General features: G+C 34.2%; 1 protein-coding gene across 4 annotated transcripts in view; it reads right to left on the reverse strand.

Annotated features, from left to right (window-relative positions):
• The window catches only part of Cdh18 (cadherin 18, type 2), a 403648-nt gene that overhangs the window by 17090 nt on the left and 363525 nt on the right, over nucleotides 1-23033 (reverse strand). For all 4 annotated transcript variants that reach the window (XM_005386140.2, XM_005386139.2, XM_013515026.1 and 1 more), the window contains exons 9-10: nucleotides 20493-20614; nucleotides 9680-9797 (exon numbers count right to left, since the gene is read on the reverse strand). In XM_005386140.2, the coding sequence (XP_005386197.1) occupies nucleotides 9680-9797; nucleotides 20493-20614 (240 nt within the window). The remainder of the gene's footprint in view (nucleotides 1-9679; nucleotides 9798-20492; nucleotides 20615-23033) is intronic.

Consider the following 23033-nt stretch of genomic DNA (forward strand, 5'->3'; position numbering starts at 1 on the left):
TTCCTTCCTTCCTTCCTTCCTTCCTTCCTTTCTTCTTTCCTTCTTTCCTTTCCCTTCCTCCCTTCCTTCTTTCTTTCCTTTCTGTCTTTTATTATTTTTATTGGTACATGTGTATAGTGCATAGCGAATACATTACTAGAGGGGAGCTGATACACATACAGAGCACATCGTCATTCTGCTCACTCCTTCCCTTCCCCACCTCTTGACCCCTCGGTCTTACAAAAGCCCTGTCTCCTTGTTTCCTATCATGTATCTTTCAATATTCTCTTTGTATTTTGAGTTTGTCATATTCAAAAAACACCCTGTGATATTTAAGCTTGTACATCTGATTTATTTCACTTAGAACTGTTGTTAGAGTTTTCTGATCCACACAAGTGATGGTACATCTCTAATTTGGATGTTTTCTTCCTCCTAAACCGCACTTAGGGTGGAGCCGGGGTCTTTCTCCCACTAGGCAAGGGCTTAGATGGGGAGCTGTAGCCCCTGCACCTCTTCCAAGCTTTCTTAATCCCTCATCCACTGAAAACTAATCTTGGACTATCTCTAATGGCTGATGAAATGCATTCTCACCTTTACAGTCAAACCATGTTCCAGTTGTTAAACTACAAATAAATTTTTAGTGATTTTTAAATTACACTTAGTACTTACAACTGCATTACATTTCATGTTGTCCTTATTTTCTCAACTAGACAGCTAGCTCCATGAAAACAAGATCTGTGTGTCTTAATTCCTCAGATTCTGGAGAGTGCAAATTACCGCCTTATATTCCTCAGGGTGTACTTATCATTTCAAAGATTAAGTAGCAGAAGAAAATCAACAGTAAGAGCTGACCACAGAATATCCCTTAGAGGGCAGAGATTATTTTTTCTTCCTTCTTCCTTTTCTCCTCCCTCTCTTTCTCCCTCTCCTTCTCATCATCCTCCTCCTTGTTCCTCTTCTTTTTTTACACGAAGTTCAGGGAAACATGGTTAGAAATGATAATGCTGGAATGTGTGATTTGGATGGGTGCTTTGCTTAACAGCCAATGTAAATTGTCACTTACAGGGCACAGGTCTTTGTGTGCACTGCAACATGTGTCTAAAATTTTTCCTTCATTTGTAATTACATCCAATAAGTGAACATGTAGTTATTGAGAACAATCACAGTGCTTTTAGCAAGTATTTCTATGAAATAGAATATTTTCTATTACTTTATTATTATTCTTTTTATTTTCTGATGCATAACTACACTCAGTTCATTATTTCTGCTGGATGTTTAATCATATATTGACTTTCACACTTGATCTTTATCCTTGATAACTTATTTTATATTCTTTTCATTTGTCTACATATAGCTGCATATATTTTAGTAGTAGAATTTTATTACCATTGATGCATAGTTGCTATATTTTCTCAGCATTTAATATTTTGAAATAGCCTTCCTTAATTGACAAATGAGTGATACCTTGGCAGGAAGATGTCTCACTTATGTAATTTTTCTTTCAAATAGCACTAAAACCTCCACTGACTATTTGGTTATGTTTTGACACAGCAGTGTTTTGACTCCTTTCAAAATCTGTACAATTTCAATCCATTATCTAGAAATCTGTAAAATTACTTAATCACCTGTCAAGTTAAAAGATTTGTCTGGGAAATATGTGAAATCTTTGAATCTTAAACAAAATTACACTTTATTATGAGTAATGTCTTCCGTTACTTTGTTACTGATTTTTCACTTATTTTTAATTATCTTCAGTGGGCCCTACATGACTTCCAGTATTTTATATGTTACTTCACATTATTTATAATTTTATCTGTTTGCAAAAAATAAAATCCTAGTAATTTTTGACCTATCTCCATTTTGCAAAAGACCTCTCTGAAGCACAGGAAAGGTGATGAGTGGTTTCAAAGGGAAGCAAGCTCTCCCTCATATAAAACTCTAAAGCATGCTTCTACATTGCTTTGTTAAACTTTTCTGATCACTGATTTGATTTTCAGCAATGTCGAATTGAATTTTACCATTTCACTGGAATTTTAAAATTTGCAATATTTTGTTAGCACAAGACTGCTCATTCAGTAGTCTGAGAAAGCATCCTACTTGGCCTTTCTCATGTCCTGGGGTCCTCATTTAGAGAAGCTGCTTGTGCTCTGATTCTCAGGGCTTCTTCTGATACAGAAAGTCATAATGATAGAGGTGAACTGGTACCTTGATATCCTCTCACAAATCTCGGAGCTTCTCTGCTTAAGAGGGAACCTCATGGATGCATTCATTGGCAATTTTATTTAGCTGCACTTATGATACTGTAGACAAATGGGTTTGATATTGCACTTTATGCTCTAATTACTGTCAGCTGACAGCTTTTCTAGATATCTCCTCAAATCTGTGATTTCCCTGAGCTTACTTCACCTGAACCTGCAGTGACAGTTTATACTCTGGGCACTCAGTACTTTGGGAAAATGGAAAAATCAGAGAAAAGCATTTCAAATAATAGAAACAAAAGTGACCAGAAAAATAGTGATTTTTTAATTGTTGTTGCAATGGTGAATTGGCACACAGAGGATCAATAACCTTCCTTAATTCTGAGAGATTTTGGAGAAGATCTGGGTGTTGCCCCAGTATCAGGATGAGTTTCAAACCAATTTTAATTGAATCTAAACAAACAAGGAACATCCAAACAATCATCACTTTGATGATATTAGATTATCATTGAACAATTCCTTCTTCCGAGTCCAGTTTATATCCCAAGCTTTGAATGAAATTGTTCCCAAATGACCCTACGTTTTATAAGAAAGCAAGGTAAAGCTAAGTTTAAAGGAAAAGTGAGAACTTTTGAACTGACCTATACTCCAGTAGTGAGACAGGTAGAAGCCTGAAAATTACAAGAAAATGATATTTAGTGGCCTTAGGAAACTGCTAAAACAAGACAGAAGAGTTACAGCTCCAAAGAAGGGAAATGTAGTAGGGAAAGGGTTGACTGAAGAACACCTTTATTCCACAGGTATTTGCTTATATTAGGGGCTAAAAAGACACTGCAATTATAAAATGGAGATAAACTAGGAAAGATGTGGGGAGTTTCCTTTTCTTGTAATCAAATTGGAAAATGAGAGGCCTCAAACATAAAGACATGATTGATTTTACCTAAAAACTTTTTAGTTTTCTAAAGTTAATACCTTAAATAGGAAGCTAAGTTGGATGTTTGCAAAACAGTCAAATCCTAAGGTGACAATACCTGGCAGTAAACGAGAAAATAATTGCTCCTATCTTGATGCTGAAAGGACAGTGTTTCCTGTAAGGGACCAGGGCACACATGCAAGCAGGTTCTCAGTAAAAGTGTCCTAGAATGTCCCGTACTAGGAACAGCAGGACAGATCAGAAATTAGCCCTATCTAAAGAAAACTGCAAATCAAAACTGACTGTCAGCTCAGATTTTGGTTGGAGTAAAGTGATAATGCCACTTCTAAATGCTTATTAGAGGAAACATTCAGTACAAAATTTCTACAGAAATACCTTATACTTTTATTCTAGCACTACGGGTTGAATGTTTCTGTTTGCTCAAAAACACAGGTGTTGGAAACTGGAGCACCATTACTTAGGGGAGTCAGCACTGTTCTCTGCTTCCTTTCCAGGAATGGGTACCCCCTTTAGAGAGTGCAGAGCTGAAGTTTCCATCTTGCATGCAGAGACCAGGCTCTAACCAGACAGCAAACGATCTTGATTTGTCTGCCTTCAGAACTTTGGGAAGTAAATATTTCTTCTTTATGATTACCCAGTCTCAAGCATTCTGTCAAAGCAGCTCAGAAAAGATGAAGGCGTCTACTTTTCCAGGCTATGTATGGCTGGACACCTCAAGTGACAAGGCCTGTGACAAGCCATACATTCACCTATGTATGGCCGACCACATCAAGTGACAAGACCGTATGTTAGAGCCCAGTCTCCCCTCACTCCCACTGAAGGAAGTGGCATCTATTTGAGGAATCCCTGTAAGCTGACAAGGAGTGCAAAAATTGTAAGACTGATGTGTTAAAGAAAATAGAAATGAAAACAAAGAATTGCACCTGTGGTTAATTTGTCTATCAAAGGAAAACTGGCTGTCAGCCCAAGCAGTGAGTGTGTGGGCCAATTTCCTTTTGAATGAATGTATTTTCTTTAGTAAGATTGTGGCTTTCTTATGTAGGTCATTAGCTTGATGCTGGTTCTTTTCCTACCAATATGTCAGAGTGGGCAGTAAAACTAGATCCAAAATAAAGTAACATTTTAGTAAATAAGATGGAATAGTCAATAAGATATTTATTTTTCAGTGTTCATATTAATTAGCAAATTAGCAGGATATATGACATGTGGCAGGGAAGTTCTCATGCAGAGGGAAGAGATCTGCAAAAGCATGGGCACACCACTGCTTTAAATTTGGTTATGTGGGGGGTGAGGATTTAGTTCAGCAGCACAGCACCTGCCTGGAAAGCGTGAGGTCGTGAGTTCGATTCCTGGTACCAGAAAAAAAACAAAAAATAAACAACAACAAAAAAATTTGGTTGTGTAGCCAGTTGTTCTAACTATTAGATAATGGAATCTCATCAGTTAGGGTACAGATGAGGGAAGATTCAATCAGCTGATGTGAAGAAATTGGCTACCTTATTGATTGTAGGTGTAAAATCAGACAAGGATAAGGTGTCCTTTCTTTGGTGTGAGTTTAATATCCAACCATTAATAAATCTTAATAAATAGGTGGTTTACTGTAGTTTCTAGTCGGAATTAGTTCAGTGATATATCAGCAGTGTGAAAGGTTTTGTTTGCGATGTAACCATTTTTATGTGCTAGAACATTAGCCTGCATGCTACATGAATGCTCAAAGTGGACAGTGCTTCTGAATCAGAAACAAAGGATGTTTTAACTGACGTACAGGAAGCAGTATGAGCTCTCATCCACAATAATGTCCTAATATTTTGCAGTGAAAATAGTGGTTCAGGAGAGCCTAGCTGTATGTTGTGCACTTACTGAATTAGGTTACCAGCTAAGGAAATTCAATTTGGAAAGCTTGGATCCTTTATCAGGAATTTGAAAGCACTAAATGTGTTCCAAGGAGAGTCATCATTCTATCAAGCTATTCAGGAAATAAAGATGTACATTATTCTGAAATGAGATGCTATATTTTCCAAAACTGACTGTTATACAAACATTTTTGAAGAGATCTTCTACAACAAAAGGAAGTTAACGTCCTGGCATATAAGGTAGGGAAGCTCCATAGAGAGTTGTTTTCTCACACAAGCATCCGCATGGGGAGAAGTTAAAAATCTGAAGTTCTTGTATTATTATGCACAAGAGAGAAAATTTTCCAGAATCCTAAAATATCCCACAATAGTTTTGATACTCTTACCCATTTGTAACCCAACATACATGCAGTAACTAAGAAACTCTCGGAAATTTTATTCTTTCGTTAGTGCCCTTGTCCTCCATTGTATTTACGGTAAAAACAGAAACAAAAAGGAAATTGATTTCTTCTGATCTAGGAAACTGTGAAAGTGATTACAGATTGTGTTTCCCTCCAGTTCTTAAGTTGATATCCACTTTCTATAGCTATGTGTCTTTCATGCATGTAGCTTTGATCTCACTTTCATATTCTTCCTCAACTTAAATTCTTTAGATTTGCTCAATTGTCTGCGAAATACTTGTAGCTATTTCCCTTTGTTTCTGGTAAATTCCACACATCTTTCTTTCAACCACGTCAATCTCTCTAAAGAAACAATCTTTGTTTTTTTGTTTTGTTTTTGGTTTTTCTCCGGTACCGGGAACCGAACTCACGACCTTGCGCTTGCCAGGCAGACGCTTTTGCCGCTGAGCTAAATCCCCAGCCCCTCAAAGAAACAATCTTAACTGTATACTAAGTCTTCATTCCAAGGATAGAAACATGTCTCATTTGCCCGAATTGCATACTGAAATTATAATTTTTACTGTCTTTTTTTCTTTCTTTCGCAATGTTTGTTTTGGAATCGAGGATCTCACACATGGTGGAGAAGTGCGCTACCATTAATATACACCCACAGCTCTTTAGAATTGTTTTTTCAGTTTTGAGACAAGGACTCTCATGTTATTCAAGCTAACCTTGAACATGGACTTCTGCATTCCCTTCCAGAGTAGCTGGGATTACAGATGTGAGCAAACTGGTGACTTTTTGTACCATTCACTTAAACAAGTGATTGTTCTGTCACAGGAAATGTCTTGAGAGCAAGAAATAGAACCTGATTGCAGTTGTGAAGAGATCACCACTAATCATAGAAATTCACAAAAATAATGTTTAAATTCACACTAGTTGGAGGAATGAGTGAATATCTGTTTGTGGTAGGTCATCTACTAAACTTATTTTAAATATTGCACTCTCATGAAAATTAAAATATTGCTCACCAAATTTTATCCATGTTATCAGTCACATTTGTTTAGATCTTTTGAAAAGGTGGCATTATATATACAGACTTTGTTATCCACCTACTTTATTTTCTTTTCCTCTCATATCTAACAATTTTGATTTTGATTTCACCATTTTCAACCACTTATTTCAATTTTATCAAATATATATGTCACGATGGTTTCTACATATTTAAAATTATAGTTTTATATTTAACTATATATGATTTATATAGATACATATACATGCATATGCAATTAAATGCATAATTTCTGCATACATGTCAATATACAATTAATTTCTATATATTTCTTTATATAACCCTGGATATTTATCTACATATGCAAGTACAACAGTCTTATTTTGATAAAATTTTTCCAATTACTCTCATATAATTTTGTTTATTTTCATTGTTTTCTCAATTTATCTAATGACCTCTTTGATCTTTATCAAAGATGTTAACAGCTTTTTTTTTTAATTTAAGAAGGCGAAACATGTTAGAGAAATTTTTGTCTTCATGTATATTTTCACTACTCAGAGCAAATTTATTTTACAAAATTTCTTAATTCATTCACTGAGCTTTACATTTTTTATCTTTAGACTTACAACAATGTGTGATTCTTTCTCCAGCCTTTGGTGAAACCCCTGTTTGTCTGCACTCATTCTTTGCTATCCAGCATTTTGGAATATTCCTCTGAGGCAATGGCTTTTTTATGACGTGTTTCAGCCCAGAGGCTATCTTCACTTGCCTCTGTGTCCCCAAATATGTACTGCTATGCAAACAGTAGCCTCAGAAAAATAACGGTTTTCATTTTTTTCTTCCAGATTTCTTTCTGTAATTTTTGGGGGACAGGTAAATCCCTACTAACTCATAAAATACAGTGTCCAAGCCACATGAGTTCAGTAGTCCTGGATTTTTAATGTCACCTCTTCATTATTATCCTTCATTATTATTATAGCTGCCTTGTCTGTGGGACACAGCCAATCTGATTCTAATACCTTTATATAACAGCAATTCTTCTAAAGCTACCTAGTTGGAATATATAAACACAATTAATAGGTGTAAAACCTGAGGCTCAAGGGGTTAAGAGGTCTGAACTTTTACAGCACAATGAAGACTTATGTTTAAATACATTTTCATCTGAGTGATTCCTCCTCTTTTTAAGATTTGCTGTTTTCTCTTTGCAAGATAAATTGTTTGTGGTATTTATAATTTCTTCGACTCTCAAAAGTTGCAAAATATTCCTAGAAATATATTTAAACATGTTTAACACTATGTAACACTCCATGGGCTTCTCACACTTGAAATGCCTTAGCTGATTTAAGAACTCATTTGCATGAATAGCAGAAATGCTTAGAAACATACACATGTACCCTCTTTAACTGTGTATATGTTTTGAGGGGAATGCCTTCAATGTTAATTCCAACAGTGGTGATTGATCACATCACTGAATTAAGATATTTTTAATAAAATCATTAGTTAAATTCTTAAATTCCAGGTACAATAATGGTGTAGTAGGAAAATCTTTGGTAATAATGTGGGTTTTAACAGCAATAAAAATCTACTGTTCTCTTAAAATATTTTCAGAGTCGCAATTACGCAGTTTAAGTAACAAATTTAATACATATTTAAATATTCAGTCAAATTTTCACTAAGACATCTTCAAGGTAAAATTTTAAAAATATAACATAAAACCATTATTGGAATAAAGGTAATTTCAAGTGAAATATGATTTCGTATGCTTTCCCCCTACCAAGAAAATTAAATACTATTACAAATCAGAAAATTGTTGGAAACGTAGATTCAGTGGAAACTGATTTTTGTTTGTGTCTGTCAGTTTGAGGCAGAACCTCCCCACAGAGCTCGGCTGGCCTGGAATTCACCATGGCAGACCCATACGCGGTGGTGTGACTTTCCCACCTCTACCCTTAAAGTGCTGTGATTTCAGGTCTGCACCACTTTTCCAAAATAATTGTTTAATGTTTCATATATTTAGTTACACTTAATATACAGGGTCCACCAAAAATCATACATACTTCAGCAGATCATCATAGTAAAAGATGACTGGAAAATAAAGGCCACCATTTTGAGCATCTCTTATCATTGTAGAGGCCAACCCTAACTTGTAATACTTTCACGATGTCTCCAAGAATTTACTATAAGGCTATATATATATATTTTTTTTTTCCTGATGCATACATTTCTGGTGGACTCTATGTGTCCTGTAAGATGAGATGTTCAAATGTAAGTAAGTGTGCAAGTGTTTGAATGGAATTTGCCATACATAGACACATACCAGGAATACAGATTTTACTTAGTACAGCAGACCATGATGCTACTTAAAATGGGACAGACAACTAAGTTTTGAATGTTCATGTTAAACTGGTGTGGCTGAATGCACCATTTAGTATCCTTATTTTGATCTTATAAAGACACTTAGGGAAAATAAGAAAGAAAAATTTTATTTGTACTAGAAAGGTAACTAAATGTGTATGCCAAGATGTGTGTGCCTTTGTTTCCAATGTAAGAGTCAGAGGCAAGTATTAAATTCCACACAGTAATATATTCAGATAAATATGACGCAAGTTTGGAGAAGAAAAAATCTGATGCTATCTAGAAAATGTCTTATACTTGTTTGCTATTTCCCTGTATACTAAAAAATGACTTCTAAGCACTCTTGAGGAGTCTAACCAACATGGTATTTAAATAAAGTTGACCCTTCCATTGTTGCTAAGTTACTGGGCTGTTATTTCCCCTTTGAAATATAGATGGTTAAACCAAAAGAGTTTAAAAAGTTCCATAATATTATGTATTTGTGAATTTCTACACATACTTTGGTAAATGTTCACAATAACGAGAGGAAACACTATTTGTACAGGAAATCTTGATAGTCTTGCTAATACAAGATGATTTCAATCATTGCATTTCCTTTCATAACTGTCTCTAGGATATATTTTTCATTTTTGCCTAATTTAAATATTTTTTACCTTCCAGCATTCTCAGCTGCTCTTATAAACATGTTTGTCAGCTAAGATTTCTCTTAAAATATGCCAAGAGCATATTACATGCCATTTCTTGTTTAAAGGAGTGCTTCTGAATAAATTCAATGAATGTTATTTGTACATATGGCTCCATTTTAAATACAAGCTATTCACAGATCATAATGCATTAACATCAAACTGACTTGAATGCTGATGTGTAAACTGTTTGTGAGTTATAAGAATAAAACAAAACTAATCAACTTACTGATATTATGTTATAACAGAAACCAGAGAGACCAAAAAATAGATATTCATATTCACCTTCATTGTCCTTAAGGGTGAAGTTTGGGTTCATAGGCAGGCTTTCATCAAGAAAGAAGTTAAACCTCGGTCCATTGGCAAAATCATCTTTATCAGTGGCACTGATGGTATGAATAACCTAAAGAAAAGGCACACTACATAGTAAGTTTAACTTGGCTCATTCCTTTGATTTTCATTACAACATGTCATTGTAGTGTTCAAAGAAATTTTAAAGTTCATTTTCCTAATGTTTAAAGTTTAACTCATAAACATGCTGTTGAACTTATTCTTCATCTGATTTTAGGTAAAACATGGTACACCTTATAAGTGTTCACACTTTGCTTTCTATGATAACAAAAATTGTTTTAAAATGGTTATCACTCTCCAGGGGCATGGTGGTGTGTGCTTGTAATCCCAGCACTTGGGAGGATGAGGCAGGAGCATCATTGAGAGTTTGAGACCAGCCTGGGCTACAAAGTGAGCTCAAGGCCAGCCTGAACTGCAGAGGGAGACCCTGTCTCAAAAAGACTATATATATATATATATATATACATACACATATGTGTATCACTCCAATTAGTTGTAAGATTTTGTGTGATTACCTGTTTGGGGAGAGCATTAACTCCTCAAATATAAACTCTCCAATGTTGATGCAGAAGACCTTTTCAGTACATGTTGCTTTTTGTCAATAAATGCAAAAACTGCAAAGCCTTACAGTTTTTGTTCTGGGTCTCCAGAGGGCCTCAATATTATGACCCAAATTTTATTGGTGAGGAACTTAACTCCTACAAAGCTTTTGATCTGCCCAAATTCGCTGGCACAGTTGCAGAGGCGAGGCCAGAACATGCTGCAGTTTATTAGTAACCTTTTATCTCTAGTGGTCAAGAGAAAGTAATTCCAAAATTTCTATGTGGTGCACATTCAGAAGAGAGTACTTTAGAATAAGTATATTTAGCAGCACAACAGTGGATCACAGATTCTTTACTTTCCTCATGACTTAGGTTGTAAATTACTATTGTAGTTGCCAAACCATATTAATTGCACTAATTAATCAAATTCACTGTGATAATCATATCCGTGCATACATAATGCATCAATCATACTCTCTTAACCTGCTCACACCCTGGATCATGCTCCTGTCCCTCCAACACCCCTCTTACCACCTAGAAAACCCACTTCATTAATGTCTCCCCTCCTCCTACGCTTCCCCATGTCTGTTGGCCAATCTTCCTACCATAGTCCCTCAAGCTTGATGTATGTGTTTCAATAACTGAATAAGGACATGTGCTACTTTTCTGTGCCGGGCTTGTTTTACTCCACTTAAGGTTCTCCAGTTCCACCAATATTGCCGCAAGGGATGGCATTTCTTTGTCATGGCTGAATGGCATTACATTTTGTAATTATATCAAATTGCCTTCATCCAGTCGTCCTTTGAAGGGCCTCTGAGTTGACCTCATATACTGGCTATTGGAGATAGTGCTGCAGTACACACAGCAAAGCAAGTATCTTTCTGATATAAAGACTTCATCTCCCTTGAGTATATGCCTGGCAGTACAATTGCTCCATCGTATGGTAGTTCCATGTTCAGTTTTGGAGGAATAGCCACACTATTTTCCACAATGTCTCAATTAACTTTTCCAACCATGGGGAATATAAATTCTAATAAGTGTGGCTACTGTAGTCTTTACAAACTCCCAACAAATAAACAAGTTCACATCTTCCTTTTAATAATCAATGCCCGAGACATTTGAGTTCCCTCTTTGTAGCTCTCCCTTTGAAAACTGAAGAAAAAGAAAAGTAGAGAAAGAAAGCATAAAATAATATTTTGTTGTTTTGAAATGTATGTTCATTGCAAGAAGTGGTATGTTTGCTAAGAAACTTTTAAGCAATTTTACCTCATTTAAATTTTTACACGGGAAATAAATCAACTGAGTATTGCAGTTAAAACCTAAATTTCTCTCTATATATACTGAGACCCATATTTAGTAGGTGAAATGAGAAGAAATGTAATCATATCGAGAAGGAATGATCAAAGACAGTAAGAATGAATCAAAAAACAAAACAAACATGAAGAGATAAGCAAAAACACTTGTTCACATGAAGTGACAAAGTAGGATATTTTGCAGAATATGGCAGCGATCAATTTCCTCAGTAAGTGAACAGAGCTCAGTTCTTCATGTCTTGCTATCATTGCTCAAAATCTACTTTGTCAGCAAGAGATTTTAAGTATCGATCAACCCTACATCTCCAGAGTTATTCCAATTATTCATTTTCTCTTCATTTCATTTTGTAATATCTATTTTTTGAGCCAAAATGTTCATATGTCCTATTCTTCATTTCCTTCCTCCATCAGAAAGCAGTACAACCTGTCTCTGGAGAGATGTTTCTCCTCTTGTTGTGGCTTTTGACCCTGAATAGGGGAAAGCACCGATGGATATTCTGGAGAAATTTGGCCGTTTTTTATCAAGAGCCTAAAAAGCTTCAAATAGAGCTCAAAGTGCTTTCTCAGCTGAGAAATAAACCAACAGTCTGTGCACGCTTGTCACTTAAAGAACAACTGAAATAAAAACATGGACAAATTTTTGAATTTGTTTTCAGGATTGAATATAAATATTTAAGGAATATGTCACTATCTCAACCCTGCCACCACACACACAGAGACACACACAGAGACACGCACACATACACAGACACACACACAAAATCAAAGTTATACACACACACACACACACACACACACACACACAGGAACTCACGGTCATATATTTACTTCCCGTTTTGTTTTCTTCCAAAAACAAATAAATTGTATGTATATTCTTCATTCATTGTTATTTTCCAGTACGCATTTGCATTTTCTCTGTGATAACTTATGCCATTATGGTATATATGCAAGCTTATGTTTTATCCCCACATACAATTTTGGAGGGATTGGTAAAGATCAAGTCATTGAGTTCAAATGTTTCCAATTTTCACATCTGTGGAGTTATTTTTTTCTTTCTATTCATTTTAAAGTTAGTTTTTTTAATAACCAATGCTTTTGTAATGTATTTTTTGAGACACTGACCTTGTTCTATTTGGAAAACTCTGTTGTAATTCATGGTGTATGATGATTATTGTTTTCTTCAATTTTTACTGATGCAAGCTTTCCATTTTTATAAAGATTATTTCAAATCTAATCTCAAAAGAAAATCATTTGTGACAAATTTGTTCTACTTAGAAAATCTCTCTTTGACATATATTAATTAATACATTATACTTAGATTCATGGTGAACTCTTAAAATCAATGGTCATTCAAATGGCTTAATTTTTATTTATGATACCTCTGAAAAACGTTTTGAATGAACTAGAATGCTGGTCTGATTTTCTGCTGAATTTTATTATATTGTCTTGTACTTAGATGACATATTCAAATTTCCTGTTTACCAAATCGCAGTCTTCCTTTCATTAGAAAATAGGATTTGCATTCATTGTTCCCTCAAACTTTATCAGAAAATATAAATGGAAAGTGAATATGTTTATGTTTTACTTTAAACTTCTGGCAGAAACCTCGATGATTTCCAGTTCTCCATCAACAATGTTTTCTACCCGTGACCAGAGTTGTGATCTACATATCTTGCCCCAAATGTTTTCTCTTTTTGCAAATGCTTGGTAAGATAAAATTCCTAACAGTTTTCCTTTTAGTTCCTCCTTTCTTCTCATTGCATCCCATGCTCCCTGTGATCTAATTAAAGCATATAACTTTGATTATTTTTGAACATATACAGGGATTCATAAATCTAGTCTACTTTTCCAAAAGGAAAGATGGGATTCAAATTGACAGTTGATATTTATAAGTAGTTACCAGGAATAATTTCATGGCCTGATAAAATAAATGTATCTCACTTTAAAATTTAATATTCTGCCGAGGAGATAACTCAGCGGCATAGCACCCTCCTGGCAAGCACAAGGTCCTGAGTTTGATTCCCTATACAAAAACAAAACAAAACAATAAAATTTTATAATGCACTATGTGCTACTGCTATAGTACTTTGTTAGGGAAACATATCAGTGTCATAAATTTAAACAAGTATTGTGGTATTATTTTTGGTAAGTGACAGAATTTTAGAATTTTGATTAAAAAGTAATTTTAAGAAATATATGATATCTTGTTTAAATTAGTCAGATTGTTTCATAATATAAACCTAAACATTGTCATAAATTTAATTTATAATTGTATCAACTTTTGTTAGTTAAAAGAGGTAGGAGTTTTTCACATTATCTTACTAACATCTCTCATACAAAGTCACACACTTCATAAAATTGTACATGAGGAATCAGAGATTAGTGTTCTATACTAAATTTTTAATGTAATGTTTCCTGAGTTTATTTCAAATGGAAAATGAAAAGAACAGAGAAAATTCTCTATGAATACAAGAAACACTCTGTTATTCAATTTTTCTGTCTTAGGCACAAAAAAATTCTTTTGAATTTATTCTATTTGGGAAGTGGCTTCAAACTTCATGCATGCATGATTTTCTTTTTTAATTCTTTTAGGAAGGTCCTTAAAAGATACCTTTTTTAAAACAAGAAAATATATTTCCTCAGAGAACTATAGTGTTGCAATTTTCATGGCTACTTGGATCGACCTGAAGTCTGCTGTTAGATGCAGTTTAAACTTTCATGAACCTAGTCTCCCTGCATAGATACATGATAGATAAATGATAGATGATAGATAGAGAGATGATAGATATAGATAGATAAGTAAAATAGATAGATAGATAGATAGATACATAGAAGATAGTAGATAGGTAGATAGATATAGATGGATAATAGACGATAGATAGATAGATAGATAGATAGATAGATAGATAGATAGATGCAACCAAAAAAATTGTCATAGAAAAAGAACTTTGTACACCTGGGCAATGTAAATACACTATGAAATTCATTTCAGAAATCAATTGCTTAAATACAGTTTCCTATTCTAACTGCTATTATAAATCTGAACACATAAAGTTCCCCCCAAATGCTTCCAACACACTTGAAAATGACTAAGACTGTGAAGTTGAACAGAAAGGTCCAAATCATTTTCCTCTGTAATGGTTTGTAGCACAGCCTACACACACTTGTAATAATTTGTAGAAATAGATGCATCATAAGCAATACATAAAGATGATTGTTTTTCCCTAATTAAAGTTTAAAAATGTTTTTCCTAAAGAGTTTGAAATGAATGCTATAAGGCAACAGCATGATGGTTTAATTATATTAGAGTGTATATAACATCATATGATGTGACAGACAAAAATATAAATGAAATAGTTTGAAAGAGGGGCTGGGGACTTAGCTCAGCGGCACAGCACCTGCCTGGCAAGTGCAAGGTCATGAGTTCAGTTCCAGGTACCGGAAAAAACCCCAAAAAACCAAAAAATAAAATAAAATAAAATAAAATAAACAAAATAGTTTGAAAGAATGAATGCAATAACCAGATATGTAAAAGATATAAATAGACTACTACTTAGGGGTAGTGATTCTTGTGATAAATTTCTGAAAATTGTTAGCACCTACATAAAAGGAGATGCAGACTTTGAATAGGAAAGTTTATTTTCAAAATACTTCCTGGAAAACTTATTTCATATAAAAGATTTATGAGATCAAATGTAGAAATATGGTGGTTCTCACAGATGCAAATATTTCACAAAAAAATGTAATAGCATTTAAGGCATATATAATAAACTAGCAAATGGATTTCCAACTAATCTAATCAAATGCCCATAGAATTTAGGCTTAGAAAATATTCTGAAATTCTGACAACTTTCTTCATTGCAGAGATGAAGGAAGTACTTGTCAAAGTCACATAAAATCAGCCTCTAGAAATGTTTCCCAGCTTAAACTGTCAATGCAGAGGGTCGAGCAGGAGACCTAGACCAGTGACAAGATACTGAGGGGAGCACGTCTTCCAGACAATGACTGAGTGAACTGTCACCGTCACAAGAACTGGACAATAGGACACGTCAATAAAGTGGCAAAGTCACAGGCCAGAGAAGTGAGCCAGTGATTCAGATTTGTAAACATTTGTCCAAGTACACTGACAGGAAGTGTCAACGGACAAGAACCGGGGCTGGGAATAATTGGCTCAGACACAGAGCAGCCAGTGTGGGCTGCACCATGGCACCCGAGCGTGAGTCATCTGGGACACTGGAATGACCTTGGAATTTACAAGCAAACGTGCTTGCTTATGTTTGTTTTTAAAGTTTATAGTCATTCAGAAAATACCGACAAATCTATGATGATAAGATTAGCTTGTAATGGATGGTTTACCCCTTATATTGAAATTTACCAGTTTTTATGACACTGAGTTCCCAACAGGCAAAAACAAAAATAAAAAAAGATTAACTAAAGGAAAGGCCTAAATTGTAGGAGTTTCCATTTATCAGGATAATTCAGTCTTCACAAGGGCAGCATTTATTCCTTGTTGTCTTACTTTTTATTGTGGTATTAAGTGGTATGGTGTTTAAACTTCATTTGATTAATTTCAGCGTAAAGAAATATATCTTTGTACAGACATTGTACACAGGCAATATGTTAATTTTATTCCAAATTATACCAGCACATAGTAGCATTCTCAAAGTTGTTATTAATGGCATTATCTCTAATACTGAATGGTGAATTTTCTCAAGTTCTTTGGATTTCCCAAGTAAAGAAAAATTTGACATTTCCTTTAATTTTTTTATTAATTTGGTTTATGTTTTACCTCTGATAGTTACATCTATAGTCATAGATAAAATTCCTTATTTTACTTTTATTTTTTTTTTTATTTTTTATTTTTTTGGTTTTTCTCCGGTACCAGGAACCGAACTCACGACCTTGCGCTTGCCAGGCAAGCGCTTTTGCCGCTGAGCTAAATCATCAGCCCTCTTATTTTACTTTTAGTGTGATAACAAAATTATGTTTTAATCATAAATTAGTAGAAAAATAATTGCCCCCTTTTCTGAAAACTAGAAAATTTTTCAGTGCTGTAATTATTTTATATAATATTATTGAAATTCACTTTGAGACAGGCATGTACTTGTGGGAAGAATTTCTTTCCTATATTTAAAATATTTAATGAATAAAGAGTAGTCATTCTTTATCTTTGTTAGAGCTTTGATAAATTTTACTTTTAAAAATCTTTCCATTCTAACTAGAATTTCACTTATTAATATGTTCTTTTTTTTTTTTTTTTTGGTTTTTTTTTTGGGGTTTTTCTCCGGTTCCGGGAACCGAACTCATGACCTTGCGCTTGCCAGGCAGGCGCTTTGCCGCTGAGCTAAATCCCCAGCCCATAATATGTTGATTTTAATGTTCTTCCAGCTGTTGAAAGCTGTGTGAATCTGACTACTTTCGCTTTGTTTTCTATCGGTATTTATTTTCTCTTTTCTCACCAATAACTTTTCTGTCCTTTCAAATAATTTATTCTGGCTTCTTAGTCTTTTCTTTTGGCTCACTTAAATTTCATTGATTTCTGTTTACGTGTTATTATTTTCTCTATTCTCTTTGTACTAAATTGTGCTTGTTCAAAGTTTTTGAAAATGAGTGCTTGATTTGAACCTGCATTATTTTATCTTCTCTATGCTATGCATTCATAGTATGAAACTTTCCTTTAATCATGTCATGGGTTGTCTGAAAGATTTTTAACTGACTCATTAACTGGTTTTTAATTAGCTATAATATGCAGTAATCACATTCCTCATGGGGAACTGATACATACACATGAAACGTAGAAACACTTTTTTCATTGCCTTCATCTCCCCTCCTTTCTTGTATCTGCCCTCTTCCCATTTACCAGAGATCTATTTCTCTATTCCTTATTACCTGTCTTTAATGATGCTCTTCATTTATATTTTGGTTTCCTCATTAAGAGAAACCATGCTGCATTGAAGACTGCATCTCTAATTTATTTGACTGAGTATTATTATGTCAAGATCCATCTTCCTACAAATAATCCCAGTTTATCTTTCTTAGTGGCAGTACTCTGGTTTCTATTCAGATCGCATAAACCTTTCACCTTTTTCTTTTTTCATGTAGGAGTTGTAGTCCATTATCTATAAATGCCACCTTTTCTTTATCTATTCATCTGTTGATGGACATATAGGGTTCTTCCAAAATTTAGCTATTGTGAAATATGCTGCTGTAAATGTGGGCATGCTTATATAGCTGTAATATGCTGTCTTTACCTCTTTTTGTAAGATATCTAAGGGAAGAAGGCTGCATCAAATGGAATTACTCCTTTCAGTATTTTGAGCAATCTCCATATTAACTTCCACTATGGTCGTACTAGTTTACATTCACACCAATGCTGTAAATATTTCCTTTCTCCCCAAAGCCTCACCAGGATTCCCTGTTATATGAATTTTGATGGGAGTCATACTTTCTGGAAAAAAGATGTAATCTCACTCTTGTTTTAATTTCCTTTCCCTATTGGCCAGAGATGCTGAAAATTTTTTCATGTACTTATTGGCCATTTGTAATTCTGAGGAGTGTCTATTTATTTCACTTGTCCCATTTTTGATTTGGTTTTAATATGCTATATCTCTATTGCCATCTTATTCATGTATTTTTTATTAATTTTCATTTCAGTATCTTCATTGAGTCAGGTACATGCATTCATTTGCAGTAGGTTTTTTCCCTTGGAATACTTTTTGAATTTTTATAGGTCAAGATTTTATCATAATAAAATATAATGAAGCCTATTCTTTGCTAATGCTTAAAACTTGCAATGTGGCCCAACAGATAGCAAATATTTGTCAACATTTTCTGCAGATTTAGAAGAATACATAATCTGAAATTGGTGTATTTTTCAATCAGTAAAATTTTATAACTATCATGTCCAATTTTTAGTAGCCATATTAAAATTCCATGTGAATATTCTGATAATTACTGGGACAAGCATGTAAAGATCAATAATAATTCAGTAATAGATTTATCTATTTATTTTATGTTCGCTTTCACATATGCCTTTGCATTTGAGTACTAAATGAAAAGTATATGCCTCACAATTACCTTTGTGTTCTTCCTTTTTATTTCCATCTTGCAGCATGGATTTTAAACCTGATCTCTCTCTTCATCATTTATTCTCTCTTACATTGTGCTAATCAGCTATTATTATCGATTGCAGATATCATTTTCAATTACTGTATTTTCATAAATCTGATTTTTTCATTTGAATAACATTTTTTCTCCTTACCCATATTTTATAATGCATAACAAGCTAGATTTCAAGCTATCACAAATGGTTGAGCTTCACCCAATGTTACACCAAAAATGGATCAGAAAATACCCAAGCCCAGCAAATGTCTAATTGTAGCCAATCAGGCATATCTCTGCTTTAGTCTGTGTTTGATCTGTGGAAGTTTGCTGCTCATATTGCTGGGAAGAATTCTCTGAACCTCGTGTGGTCCTGTGTGCTACCTAATTCATGAACTACTTGCAAAAAATAAAATCTATATAGAAGAAAATATATTCCCTGTTGGTATTAAAACACACACACAAGAAATTATGTCAACATACTGTTGTGGATTGTGCATCATACATAAATATAAGAAGTAGTTTCACGAGACCATAATTTCTTCACAAGTTTCAAAATGATTAATGTACTTTTGGATGCTGTACGCATTCTGACTTGCCCAACAGTGTAAGAAAGTCTCTAACTCAAACTTCACAGGCCGTGCACACCCCTATGGATGCTTAGGTGGTGAACATAATTTAAGGAAATGCCCTAGACTGCATTTCTTCCTGTCACTCACTCTGCATAGAAGTTGGTATAAACTGTGCTATTGCTCCAACCAATGAAATACTTATACACAGAGTGTTGTGCAAGGGCTCACTAGATCACGTTGCAAGGTACCATTTTGCTAAGAGACTCCCTATCAAGCTCTCTTTACTTGAAGTAGGTGGCTGTATTCCAAGAGCTCACTTAGCCAAAAGCCAAGGGAAATATCTTAGAATGATGGGCAGCCTTGAGTGGCTAAGAACCATCCTGAAAATCTCAGTCACAGCTGAAAGGAGCTGAGTGCCACAGACAAGTGTGTGAACCTGAAACAGGTCCTGAGAGCTGGAGGGGGAAGAATGCCATGATCGCTGATCACAGGCTTGGGAGATTCTATGAAGACCCAGCTAAGCCATGCACATGCTTAGATGTCTGACCATAGGAACAATGAAAACAAATATGTGTTGTCTGATTTGAGTATTTTTGTGCACGTTCCCTTACAGCAGAGAAGATTAATTCGCATTTCCTTTTAGTCTCACTTGTTTTGTGTGGTGCAAGCAAATGAGACTTCTTCCAGGATTTCCATGCCATTTCAAGCAGATATTATGGCACGTTGAGCCTCTTATTCTGAGCTCAAGCTCTCTCTTCACACCTCCACATTCCATTAACAAATGCACTTAAATTTGGCAACACTAAGCTCCTGTTTACTGTCAGTGTCACCCAATTGGTATTGATATGTCAGTGCCTTAGGTGTCCCAAAGTAATGTACCAGCTCCTCTTCCTCAAAGCTTTGTTAGGACAAAGAAGTTTACTATTTTCTCTCACTTAATGCAGTGCTGTACCTAAAACATTTGAGATACCTTTATTGGCATGACAGATGTACCATGCATAAACAAGTCCATTGATCTGAATTACTTGTGGAATATAGAGAAAATTTACATTCTATGATGGAGAAAAAATCTATTTGGCCCTTAAGGTAAAGCTTTCTAAAATCTTCACTGAGCATAAACATTACACTGGAGGATTTGGGGGATTATACCTCAGTATAATAGAAATAAAGCTGCTTATGTTTTTTCTATTCAAAGATTGGAAGGAAACAATTAACTTACCTGGCCAGGCTTAGAATTTTCACAGACAACAATATCATATTCCCTGGCAAGCTCAGGTGGATTGTCATTGACATCCAGAACTCTAATACCCACTGTGACATGGCTCAGCAAACCGGGATTGTCTGCAAAACACATAGCGATGTATTGAGTATTTCCGTGCACACTCACAGGCTTGACGTAAAGCAAATCTTCTTAATACTGTAGCTTGTCACAGGCTCCGTATGCTGTGGCAAGTCTTTTGGCAAAAGACAACTTTATGAAGGCAGCTTTTGCTGGAACTCATTAACCTACATAAAAAGAAAGAATGAACCCCAAGGCCTGACATGAATACTAAAATGATAGTTCTTCATATCAAACAGATTGAATGCTATTCAGGAATTGGAGTGGAAGAAAATTGTCAGAGCTGATTGTGTGCTGTCAGAGTCTGAGGGATGGGACAATAGGTTCCATCATTAATCTGAGAAGACCACAACAATTATTCAAACAATCACACAATCTTTAAAAAGTTCAAGGACTCTAATCTAAATAAACTCAGAATCCACAGCATAAAGGACTTTCCATAAATTATCATTTTTCTTCTCAAAGGGGAATACATGTAGTGTGTGATGTTAAGTTATAGTTAGGGAAATATGAATAATTGAAGAACTTATCATGAAATTTCCATAGATTTCTATTAGATTTCAAATTGTTACATTCAATACTTTAGAATATTTTAAACTTCTTTCCTCACAATGCCATGAATTTACTGATTAAGTGATGTAAGGAAAACAAGTGTTTCGTTTTATATTATATTTCAAAGCTAAAAGTTCAAAATTCATACCAGGAAATTTATATCTTTCTTTCACTGAATATTTCCCCCACTCTCCAGAACTACTGTACTTTTGTCTCTTTTATTTCTTATCTGTGATATATTTGCCAGTTTCTTTTAAAAAGCTAAAATTTAAATTAACATAAATAAACTCACACATTAAGAAGTAAGGGTAAATTAAAGGCATAAAATTTATAGAGGTTTATCAATGCACAACATGAGAAGGTAAAACTAACCATGTTAGAGGAAAAAGAGATACAAGTGTTTGCACAGGAAATAATAATAGTAAGAAATAATCCTACAAATATATCCAAAGGAATTGAAAAGCTAATTAGTAATACAAAAAATATAAGAAAACAAATTTTAGGAAATAAGTTTCCCAAGACCTGTGTGGTTTTACCTAAAGTTAAAGAGGCAAGTAATTTCAATCTTGTGCACATTCTCTTGCAGAAAATAGATGAAAGGGAAAGAAATGTTTCACATCTTGTTTTCTGAAACCTGTAGAAGTTCAATAATATTAACACACAATCCTACTGATAGAACTTAGATATCAGTGGGATAACCAAAACAAGAGTAAAATCACTTCCCTTATGTACTAGAAAAGCTATTTTGGTGGAATATATTTGAAGAATATTTGTGTATGCAGCAGAGATAGAAAGAAAAAAAGAAGAAAAATGGAAGGGTAAGAGCTAGAAAGAGAGGAAGAGGAAAATTTTTTTTAATTCAAGAAATTTATCCAAAATCTAATAAATTAAAATCATAAAATTGCATACGCAACCACTCCACGAATTAAGAAAAGTAAAAACTAAAATATAATATCCATATATTCCAAAAATAAAAAACAAATTACGTACATCATACAATATAAAACTAATCTTTAATGAGCAGAAACAAAAGGAATCTAACAATTGCTCTAATAATATGAAAGATCTATCTGCAGAGCACTGTTTTGAATTTCATTAAATGAAATCTAAGGAAATTAAGAGCTCTCAGATATCACTGGGTAAGAAGCAATGTCATAAATGAGACTGATCTCTTCAGATGGACTTAGATTTCAGTACCATTAATGCAAATGCAAAGACAATTGTTTATACAAACTGAGCTGATGCCAAGGATTTAAACACTGAGGTTATTCCAACTTCAGGAAAAAGATCATTAAAGAAAAATTGCTCTATGATTATTAAGACATTACATTGCATTAGGACATAATGCACTGTATAATGGCACAGGGACAAAGAGAAAACAAATCTCAGACCCACAATATACAGAAAGTCAATTTATAATTGTGATGCCAGTGCAGATCAATTGGGGGATAAGAAGTTTATCAGTAAATGGCTTCAGTACAACTTACACATCTGATAAAAATAACAGCACAAAACACATTTTAAGCTGCTTACATATATAAAAAACAGGCATATAGTATTTTCAGAAAATATTAATGTTCACATAGGAAATTAAGTACTAAAAGAACTTAAAAAACAAAATGCAGCAATCATGAAAAAAAGTATTGAACTTTTTATTTCATTAAATATGACTTTTTTCAATTCCTCTAAATATGTTACAGTGCAGGAGGAAATTATTGCCACAAAACAAGGGAAGATATTTGCAGCATGTATGACCTACATGGAAATCATATCTGTGATATATAGTAAAAATGTATCAAGGAGAGCACAGTGCCAGCAAAATATAAAAACAGACAAATAATTAATGAGAGGTATTTATCAGGAGGTCAT

Source organism: Chinchilla lanigera, unplaced genomic scaffold (assembly GCF_000276665.1).
Source record: "Chinchilla lanigera isolate Chin_1 unplaced genomic scaffold, ChiLan1.0 scaffold00025, whole genome shotgun sequence".
Taxonomy (NCBI): Eukaryota; Metazoa; Chordata; class Mammalia; order Rodentia; family Chinchillidae; genus Chinchilla; species Chinchilla lanigera.